At 36.7% G+C, this 11,733-nt stretch overlaps 1 protein-coding gene across 2 annotated transcripts in view; it reads left to right on the forward strand.

The window, feature by feature from the left end:
* The window catches only part of UBAP1 (ubiquitin associated protein 1), a 59,953-nt gene that overhangs the window by 17,034 nt on the left and 31,186 nt on the right, over window positions 1–11,733 (forward strand). For both annotated transcript variants that reach the window (XM_045289246.1, XM_045289244.1), the window contains exon 2: window positions 11,366–11,406. In XM_045289246.1, coding sequence (XP_045145181.1) covers window positions 11,404–11,406 — 3 coding nt within the window. In that variant the 5' untranslated portion in view covers window positions 11,366–11,403. The remainder of the gene's footprint in view (window positions 1–11,365; window positions 11,407–11,733) is intronic.

The following is an 11,733-nucleotide window of genomic DNA, read 5'->3' on the forward strand; positions in this document are numbered from 1 at the left end:
TAATTTAACTGTTCATTTCTTGTGTTACATATTTATCTGTATATGATTTAACAGTTCATTTCTTGTTATATATCTAATTATCTTTATAAATAAATATATTAAATTATCAGCAATTTAGTTTTATCTCTCTAGAGAACCCTGTCTTACACAGCTTTTTAGGATTTTCTGGTGGATTCACATCTCCAGTCTTTCCATTAATGATCAAGCATGTTAGCTGTTTACACCACCCAGAGCTGCTCCAAGAAACAGTGTTGTTGTTATGCTTAAGGCAGCGCTGACTCATAATAAATACGTATAACCATCTACATATCCGCACCATCCTCACAATTATGTTTGAGCTCATGTTGCAGCTACTGTATTCTACTCATTGAAGCTCTTCCTTTTTTTTGCCGACCCTCTACTTTTCCAAGGATTGGTCTCTCCTTATATCATGTCCAAAGGTGATTGGAAGTACTGTATACACGCAAGCATAAGCAGACCTCAATATCAGCCATGGCACCTATTTTTAACAAAAACAACATTAAAAATGTGCTGAAAAATTTGGCTTATACATGAGTATGTGTGGTATCATAGTTTGTATCCGGTGCACCTTAGTCCTCAAAGTGACATCTTTGCTTATAAACAAACTCACTGTCGTAGAGTCAGTGTCGACTCATATCGACTCTAAAAGACAGGGCAGAACCGTCCCTGTAAGATTCTGTAACTTAACTCTTTATGGAAGTAGGAAGTCCCTCTTTCTCTCAAGGAGTGGCTGATGCTTTCGAACTTACCTTGCAGTTAACAACCCAACTCATAACCACTATGCAGCTAGGACCATTCTGGTGATTGTGCTTACCAAGAGTTCTTTACTAAGCTTTTTGTCTTTGTATTGCATTAATGAGAGTTTGGATATATGTGTTTAAACACACAAAAAACTAACTGGTTTTGTCCCCAGTTTTCTTTTTTTTTAGTGCTATTGTTGTTAAGTCTTAGATTTCATATTATGTTAATCTCATATAATAACGAATTTGGCAGCATTAATTCAACAGATATGTATTTAGCAATACTGCGACCAAACACTGCTTGGTGCAGTGATGCATGAAGCCGAAGTGAGTCTCACAGTGCATAAAGCCTACTGAGGAAGACAAACCCTGTATAAAATCACAAACAACAAAGGTGTGTTTGTTTCCACTTTATGTGTTGAAACAGGTTAAATAAAATAGAAATAATATGCTTGGTAAAGATTCCGTAGAATCTTAAGTAAAGACATCTGTTCTGGTGTTTACTTTTGTATCATAATATTTAAAATTGTTTAACAACAACCTCTCTTCAACATCTTTCATATTCTACAAAATTGTAGTGGGTTGTGAATTCTCAGCTTTGTGAGCAAAGCCCTGTTAATTCATTATTTCTGTGGGAGAAATCAGCCTGATTTCACCTGATAGGAACAGTCAGAATGATGTGATCCACTAAGTATGAAGATCACATGGAGTGGAAAAAATATGCTACTTGTAGAATGAGATAGAGTTCTTAGTTTCAAGGAGTAGGCATTTTCTCCAGTTAAAAATAGGGTGTGGTGTGGACTATATACACTGTTGAGTTATGATTTAGCAAGTGATTACATATGTTTATGTGTCCTATTTAAGAATATGAAGTCTTGAAGTATTTTTCTAGTATGTGTAAGGTTATACACAACCAGTAGAGTCTATAGTTACAAACAAATCATCTGGATCACTTAATTTTGAGAAGAATTTTAGGGATTACTTGCTCTAGGCCTCTTGATTTCTGGAAGAAACCCTGAAAGATTTTTCTTTCTGGATTTTGATTGACTCCAAACCATCCCCACCTGATGGAAGAAGTGGGGTTAGAAGAAAAACCCACACTGTGGTTGTCCAGAGGTCCTCTGTCTCCTGCCTTTTGGTGTGATTTTTGAAAGAGCTGGGGAGGAGATGTCATTTTTGGTTCTACAATTTCTTGAAATTATTTTTCTCCCAACCAATGATTACTCAACAGTTTAAAAGAAATGAAATTGATAGATTCATGGTCAGATTTCCTCTGGAGGATACCATAGTCTTAATTCACTAAACTCTAAAATTACACTAATGAAAATGTTTACATGAATTCAAAAGAATGAGTAAAATTCTGATTTGAAATCTCCACTTAGCTAATGATTTTACGCTGTGACTTCTAATTTTGACTTTTAACCAGTCAGTACTTTCTTATCCTGATATTATATTGGTCCCACTGACCATGGGGTTTCAAACTATTCACTGGTAAGTATAGGGAATCATTGTTTTGTTTACTTGCATTCCAGTGTTTACGTTATATAATCTTCTATTATATTTTCAGTAAGTTTGAGGGGAAAAGGGCAAGAGGATAGGAAAGGGATATCAAGACAACTGCTGGACGCTTGAGGGAATAAGAGGAGTCCAGAGTCCATAGAAATCCATCTGTGTTTGGATTTTCCTTGGCCTCTTCTGGAATTAGCTGAGTTTTTAGTTGCAATTCTTATGGAAACCAGATTGGGCTAATATTTGCTTTGACAAGGCTATGTTATTTTTCTTTGTATTATTTGTGCTTTTAAATTTTCTAGTGAGTTGATATTCAACTATAAATTTTTTTTGTTAAACTTTATGAAATGAGCTTTGTTTTGAGTCAGTAGTTACTTTTGTTATAGCCTCAAATAGACCATATGATAAGTAACTTGGTAAACCTCATTTTTAAGTGGTTATTCAATTAGAAAACTTGTGCATTATAGCTACTTGATAAATAGCACTATAGCTACTTATTCAATTATTAAACTTGTGCATTATAGTTACTTGTGCATTATAGCTATAAAAATGAAAAAAAATTTTATAAGGCCAATTTAGATGTAAAGGACTTGTAAGTTGTACAAGTATCCCAGCATACTGATAGAGTACTTGGAAAATGGTTTACTCTCTTACCAGACTGGGCAGTTTTTCTTTTTGTTGTACATAGAGGCTCTGTGAGTGGGAAACTCATCGTTTGCATGCTGCTTCCATGGGCATTGACTGTGGACTCAAGTAAATGGAAACTCTTGACAACTTCAACCTTTTTTCTATTTTTTATTATTTTTTTTAAATCACTTTATTGGGGGTTACATCCATCCCTTGTGTCAAGCACATTTGTACATTTGTTGCCATCATCATTCTCAAAACATTTTCTTTCTACTTGAGCCCTTGGTGTCAGCCTTTTCTCTATGATAATGTTGCCTATTGGTTCGGTTGTGAGCTATTTTGTTTCTTGTTCTGTACGTTTTTAATCAGAAATTCCAATTTTCTTGAAGTTTTTTTCTTAAGCAACTTGAATTGAATAGGCACTGGCTGACAAAATTAAACATTGCTATTAAGTTCCTGGTTGCACCAGGGAATTTAGATTTTTATTAGTTTAAGTACTTATTAACTAAGAATTTTTTTAATTTATAATTTTATTGGGAGCTCTTACAGATGTAACATTCCATAGTTCAATCACAGCAAGCAGTAGTATTCAACTGCTATCACAGTCAGTTTCAAAACATTTTCTTTCTTGAACTTCTTGATATCATCTCCCCTTTATTCCCTCTCTCCACCCGCACTCCCCAGTAACCCCTTTTTCCCTTATAATAGTTCCCCCCCCCATATCTTACACCATCCAAGATATCTATTTACATACAATTCTGTTGTTTGTTCCCATCGGGTGGGTTATATAGTCATCAATGGTATCTGCTCCCTATTCCCCCCTAAGAATATGTGTCTTTGTTACTTTATTTCTACTTGATACTTTCCTTTACTAGAAGGATGGCAATTTATTTTGTTGAAAATGCATGAAAATACTTTTTATTTTGTGAATGTTTGTAGCTTTACTTTTGGGACAAGTATATTTCTCAGCCTTGTGCACATTTTTTGCATATTTAAAATAGTTAAATCCAACTTTTCAAGTCATTTTAAGAGTTAGGATTACTTCTCACTTGTTAAAGAAATTCTCAGTGTTAACACAACCTCCCTTCTGATTTTTTCACCATTTAATTTTCTATAATTTAACATTTAGATTACTAAAGCGCATTATAAAGTAAATTACATTTAAATTATGAATTTATGAGGGAACATATATATTACATGATTTTTCTCAGCTCAAACCCCAAACAAACTCGCTGCCCTCCAGTCGATTCTAACTAGTATCCACTCTATTGTATAGAGTAGCGCTGTTGTCATCCTGAGGTCCTCCCAGGAGTTTTCGCGGCTGTAAATCATGATAAATGGAGAAAAGATTGAAATTGTCAAGGATTTCTCCTTTCTTGGTTCCACAAGCAATACTCATGGAAGCAGCAGTCAAGAGATCAAACAACACATAACATTGGGAAAATTTGCTGCACAAGGCATCATTGAAGTGTTGAAAAGCAAGGATATTAAGTTTAAGAACTAAGTCGTAAAAAAAAAAAAAAAAAGAACTAAGTCGTGCCTGACCTAAGCTGTGATATTTTCAGTTGCATCATACGCATGTGAAAGAAAGAAGACCGCAGAAGAATTGGTGCATTTGAATTGTGCTGCTGAAGAATATTAAAAATGCTGTCAGGTGCCAGAAGAAACAAATCTTTCTTTGAAGAAGCCCGGCTAGAATGCCTGTAGTAGCAAGGGTGCTGAGACTTCATGTCATCACTTGAACATTTTATCAAGAGAGACCAGTCCCTGGAGAACAACAGCATGCTTGGCAGAGGGGCATCGAAAGAGAGGAAGACCCTCAACAAGATGGGCTGACACAGTGTATGCAACAGCGGGCTCAAGCATAACAATTGTGAAGTTGGCACAGGACTGGGCAGTGTTTCTTTTTGTTGGGCATAGGGTCACTGTGAGTTGGAACTGATTTAATGGTACCTAATAAGTGGCACATTTGGTAAAAGTGCTTAGCTGCTAACTTAAAAGCTTGTGGTTTGAATTCATTAACTGCTCTAAATGAGAAAGATGTGGTCTGCTTCTGTAAAGGTTGAAAATTTTGAAAATCGTGTCGAGTGGTTCTACTCTGTCCTATAGGGTTGCTTTGAGTCTGAATGAACACAGCATTGGACTTGATTTTTTTTTTTTAAGCTGTCCATTTGCAAATCTTCCTAGAAGAAATAGCAATTGTAATCCTTTGCTCGTTTTTGCCAACACACCAACCCTTTGCCCATTTTAAAATTGGGTTATTCATCTTTTTATTATTGTATGGTAGTGTTTATTCTGGATACATATTCCTTATTCGGGTAAATACAAATACTTCCTTCCATTTTGTGGATTGTCTTTTGATTGAATCTTTTTTAAAAGTCAGGAATCCATTTATATTTAAGTGGAATTTTCTTAAAAGAGTTTCTGATGTCATTTTGTTTTGGGGTTGTTTGCAAAGCCATTTTTAAAATAAGAGGAATCTGATTTAAAAACAGTTTCCTCTCAAGACCTGATATCCTACAATATCAGAAGATATTAGGGATTGTTGTTGCTAGGTGCCAGCAAGTGTGTTTCGACTCAGGGACCCTATCTGTGTACAGCAAAAAAGCACTACCTGGCCTTCTGCTTTCAGCAAGCAAGGTTGTATCCTCTGCTTGGCACAGGTTGTCATTAATAAGCCCTCCTCCAATCCTGTTGCCCTGGTCTCCTTCATTTAGTCTGGCTTCTTGGACTTTTTGCTGAGCATACAGATTTAGTAAGTGTAGTGGAAGGATACAACTCTGATATATACCTCTCCTGATTTTAAATCATGCACTACTCCCTTTTGTTGAAATTTGAAGCTTGAATTTTGTTTCTTTCAGTTTGAGATATGCTGAACATGTCCTTTTTTTAAGTCATTTTATTAGGGGCTCATACACTTTTTGATTTTCTAACTCCACGTCTTCGCACGTTTCATGATAACACTTTGTCTTGTGTTACCCTTTAAAAATTTCTGTTCAGCTCTTTTCAGTATTCCATTTGATTTAGCTATTCTACATTCAAGAGCAAGTTTTTGTAATGTCCACTCTGGTTTTTTCTCTCTTTCCTTGCCGTTATAATAACCATTTGCTTTCTTCCTGTTGGATATTCTTGATGCCATCCCACAATTCTTCAGGTCAAAATCTTTAGTGTCAGTTCATCAAATCTGTTCTTGAGATGGTTTCTAAACGTCAGATGAGTCACAGGTCTTAATTTGGCCCCTGTGGACTTGTTTTCATTTTCTTCAGCTTAAACCTGAACCTGAGTGTGCATCTGAGCAGTTGATGGCTGGTCTATTCCACAGATGGCCCTTGGTGTTCTTGTTTTGGCTGATGATATTGAGCTTCTCTTCTTCACACAAATGTAGTCATGTGATTCATGTGTTTTTTAACTGAGGAGGTCCATGTATATTGTTGCGGTTTATGTTGTTGAAAATAGGTATTTACCATAAAGACGATGTTGGTACTCTGAGATTCTATGATCCAAGGGGGATAGAGAGACTAAAGCACACATCTTTTTTTTTTTTTTTTTTTGCCCACCATCCTTTTTGTATTTTTATTTTTTTAACATTTTATTAGGGGCTCATACAACTGTTATCCCAATCCATACACACATCAATTGTGTAAAGCGCATTTGTACATCGTTTCTCAAAACATTTTCTCTCCATTTAAACCCCCTACATTAGGTCCTCATTTTTCCCCTCCCTCCCCGAACACACATCTTCTGTACTTGAGTGATGGTGGATCCTCAGATACTACTTCCTTCCCAGAAGAGATTTAGAGTAACAAATTTCTGATACGTGCCTGTGGGGGTTTGTTCAGGCTGCTAAGAATCTGACTTCTGGGTGGTAAAGGTCTTCCTGTCCCTTATAGTGACCCTGACACCTTGTAAAAGCCTATGTACATTTAGAAAGTTAATTCAATTTAAAATGGTTTGTTGATTCTTTGAAAATTGGTGATTCATTTGTTTTGTAATTTTAGCTCCTTGTCAACTGGAATTTGACATTTTATGTCACACAGACAAACTGAAATCATTAAAGTTTTTAATATATATATAAATTATAATTCTGGACTTTGTATGCCTGTGACTATAGTCCATTTTAGATGGACAGGAATATATTGGGATTAAGAACCTACCTTAGTAGAGGATATGAACTGAGCCACACTGTTTCCTTGAGGGCATCTTTGGGCTTTACCTTTATGGAAGGTGTGGCTTAAGACCCCATTCTTTGTGGGGTATATATACTGGTTCTAGCACACATTACCTCACTTGGAAACCCATGCCCCATTTCCTGACAGCTTGGTAGAAGCAAGAAGACCTGCTATTGACTTTTGGACATTTTTTGTTTCTGACTCTGGACCTTGTATTTGACTCACCTCTGCCTGACCTTAGGATCAGAGGCTGAACAAATATCACCCACCATCACATGAGACAGTTCCTCAAAGTTTTATGAGTTTCTGTGGGATGTTGCAGTGAATTGCAGAACCCACGTAAGGGAATATACTTAGTGTGTGTGGGACTGGGGGGTGCAGCATGTTGGGAAGAGTTGGACACTTGGAGCATCTTAAATTTCCAACTTCTTGGAATTAGCCTGGCATTTATTCTTGTAAAAGTAATTAACCACCATGTGCTTTTGGTGTTGTGTCTAAAAAGATTGTTACCTAATCCAAAGGTTTTCTCCTATTGTAGGAGGATTATCATTCTGTGTTTTGTCTTTACATTTAGATCTACGATCTCTTCTACATTAATTTCTGTAGCTTTATTCAGAAATAATTTACATGCTATACAGCTCACTCATTTAAAATATTTAATTCAAAATCTCTTCACAGAGTACAACCATCATCCTAATCACTTAAGGAACATTTTCCTCCCCACAAAAAAACTGTCCCCTTTGACATAACCTTCCCATTCTTCCCAAATTAATTTTTATATATGATGCAAGGTATAGACAAAAATGTGCATATGTTTGCGTATGAATACCTGGCATATGTCTTAAGAAAGGAATTTTTGTTTTCCTTATTGAATTACTTTTGTTGAAAACCATTTGGCTACATGTGTATGAATCTGTTTCTGGACTCCTTTCCCTTGATCTCTGTTCTATCCTTAGGCTATTTTCATATTAACTTAATGTAGTTAAAAGTAAGTCTTGAAGTTAATGAAGTTTAATAGTAAGTCTTGAACTTTATTATTTTATTTTAAATCATTTTATTGGGGTCTCGTACAACTCTTATCACAATCCATCCATCCATCCATTGTGTCAAGCACATTTGGACATTTATTGCCATCATTATTCTCAAAACATTTGCTTTCTACTTGAGCCTTTGGTATCAGCTCATTTTTTCTCCCTCCACCACCCTCCCTCCCTCATGAGCCGTTGATAATTTATAAATTATTATTATTTTGTCATATCTTATACTGTCCGACATCTCCCTTCACCCACTTTTCTGTTGTCCGACCTCCAGGGAGGGGGTTATATGTAGATCCTTGTAATCGGTTCCCCCTTTTACTCCACCTTCCCTCCACCCTCCTGGTATTGCCACTCTCACCACTGGTCCTGAGGGGTTCATCTATCCTGGATTCCCTGTGTTTCCATTTCCTATCTGTACCAATGTACATCTTCTGGTCTACCTGGATTTATAAGGTAGAATTGGGATCATGGTAGTGTGCGGGGAGGAAGCATTTAAGAACTAGGGGAAAGTTGAATGTTTCACCGTTATTATACTGCATCCTGCCTGGCTCATCTCCCCACAACCTTTCTGTAGGGGGATGTCCAGTTGCCCACAGATGGGTTTTGGGTCCTCACTCCCCACTCCTTCTCATTTACAATAATAGGATTTTTTGTTCTTTGATGCCTGATACCTGATCCCATCGACACCTCGTGATCACATAGACTGGTGTACTTCCATGCGGGCTATGTTGCTTCTCAGCTAGATGACCGTTTGTTTATCTTCAGGCCTTTAAGACCTCAGACACTATATCTTTTGATAGCCGGGCACCATCAGCTTTCTTTACATTTGCTTATGTATCCGGTTTTGTCTTCAGTGATTGTGTTGGAAAGGTGAGCATCTCAGAATGCCAATTTAATAGAACATGTTCTTGTGTTGAGGGAGTACTTGAGTAGAGGCTGTGTCCATCTGCTACCGTAATACTAAACCTATAAATATATACACATAGATCTATTTCACTGTCATCATATATTAATGTATTTACATATGTACATGCCTGTATTTAGACCTCTGTAAATGCCCTTTGCCTCCTAGTTCTTTCCTCTATTTCCTTTTACTTTCCTCTTATCCCACTATCATGATCAGCCTTCATTTGGGTTTCATTAATTCTTCTCGGTTACATTGCCTTTGATCAAGCCCCTGCCCAGGTCTCTTATGCCCTCCTCGCCACCAATTTTGGATCACTTGTTGTTCCCTTGTCCCTGGGTTTGTTAACACCACTTCCTTTCCTCCATCTCCCCTTCTCCCAAGTCCCCCCCAAGATTGTTTATCCCACCTATCTTATCTAGATAGACCTGCAGAAATAATATGCACAAAACAAGACAGAGCAAAACAAAGCAACAAAGGAAAACAACAACAGTAACAAAAAAACAAATGACAGACAAAAAAGAAAAATCTGTAAATAGTTCAAGGTCTGTTTGTTGACCTTTAGAGTGTTTTCTGGTCGAGTCTGATGGGGTTTTGTACCCTAACCCCAAAGTCTATTTTTGGTATTCTCTTGGACTTCCTTGTTCTGCGCCCTTTGCTGTTCTGTTCCAAGTCCTTAGCGTTTTGCCTCAGTGTGGTGGGGCCAGATCCGGCACAATCCCCACACTGTGTCTCCAGTGTTGTCCCCTGTAGAGCTATGGGTCAGGGAGGGATGTCGTGTCTCATAGTGGGGCTGGCCATATGGCCTTCTCTGTGCATTGACTGCTCTGGGCAAGGATCTCATCCTCAAGGCTTGTTGGGCCAAGGCTTGTTGGGCTCCACTCTCTCTTCTTCCACCTTCATTTGCTCCTGTGTGCTCTGATCAGACATGTCCCTTGGGATTGAGGCCGGCTGAACTTTGTTATTTTTAAAAAATTGTTTTAACTCTTCTATTCCTTTGCTTCCGTGTAAATTTAAAAATCAGCTTGTCAATTAAAAAAATCTTGGTGATTTTTGTTCTGTTTTTAATAATTTTCACAAGATGCCTACATGTATTTGCCATTTTTTTTTTCTTTCAGTAAAAACAGATCATTTTCATTGTGGTGCCAAATGATGCCACAACTATTTTTTTTGGCCATGTCTTAGGCTAAAGGTATGAATACCAAGAGGGATGCTTTGAGGTTAAAGAGCTCGGGTTGTTTTATTTGTCATGGAAAGAACTTTGTACAATCATGTGTTGCTTAACACCCACCAGTGTTCTATGAAACAAATAGGGCATTATGCGAATGTTATCTACACCATAGTATGTACAAGTGAGGTCTGTTCTTAAATCTGTCTATAAGCTGAATTTGAGGAAAGGTAGTGAGGCATGGTTAGTACTTTTCCCTGTGGCTCCCTAGCATACAATGTACAGTATGCCTTTCTATGCGTATGAACATTAAAGAAACACTTATAGATGCACTGAAATATCTCTAACATAATAATCGAGTAGTAGTAATAATAATGTTTTGATGGGTGTTGCAAAATAACACTCATTTGCTATGGATTAGTGTAATTTGAATTTTTCATACAATAAACTTTATGGGGGTGGGACTATGGATGTAGATACATATGGATGCTACCAGATGGACAGTATCGGTTGCGTGATTGTATGTACTCGTGGTGACTGAAAGTGCAAAGATAATGTCAAGCCAGATGTGTGATTTTTTGTGTCTTCCTCCCCCATTAAAAACATCTGTACCCATTTAAAAGCTACAAGAGATTGATTGTATGTTGTTCATTTTCCCTTTCAGAAATTTCATTCTTTTTTTTTCTCTCAGAAATTTCATTCTTAATAGCGCTAATTGTCAGCAAAAGGTCTATATGTGATCAGGGGAATAAAATAGATATTCTTCCTATATTTATATTAAGATTTATAGTTTACTTCTGAAAGATATGTGCTTATTAGTTAATTTTTCCTTCTGATGGCTTATAAATGAGTCATTTTCCTAGTGGCTAGTTATATAAATGGCCAGTATACTTGTCTTCTAATTTTTCTTCAAACATGTTGATTATAGAAATGCTTAATTTTCTTCCAAAAGTTAGTTCTCTCTCTTTTCTTCCACCTTTTTGTACATTGGGATTGGGAGGTCTTGGGACGATGTCAGGCTTGGAACAAATTTATTAAGAACATTTGGCCATTTGGTTTCTTTCTTTTTTTAAAAATTTTTTATTTATTTATTTATTTGGTTTTTTTGTAGTCTCAATTTTTAAAAATAATTATTTGTTTCTCTCCCATCAAGGCATCATGTGCCTAAGGAGTATTTCCTTGTTTTACAGGTTCTAAATGGCTTCTAAGAAGTTGGGTGCAGATTTTCATGGTAAGTCGACTACTAGATATTATCATTTTAAGTTATGATTTAATCACTATTTGAAATCACATAGTATAGTTGAAGTAAGTGCCCCCTTTCGTCCCTATAAATGAGCAGCTTGAGAAGAAGCTGTGTAAACAGTATAGCATAAACTTCCAGTGAAAGTAGAAGGCAGGCCTTAAGTTGCCTCTGGATCACATTTCCAAGTAACCAGAGAGGACAGAGCCAAGAGTAGAGGCAAGGCCTAGGGAGAGAAAGTAGCAAAAATGAAAAATTGGAACTCATAACCTTATTTCAAAAGGTAAACATTTTAATTTGAGTCTTTGGACACTCCTT

Source organism: Echinops telfairi, unplaced genomic scaffold (assembly GCF_000313985.2).
Source record: "Echinops telfairi isolate 266 unplaced genomic scaffold, ASM31398v2 ScPeMD7_25;HRSCAF=90, whole genome shotgun sequence".
NCBI lineage: Eukaryota > Metazoa > Chordata > Mammalia > Afrosoricida > Tenrecidae > Echinops > Echinops telfairi.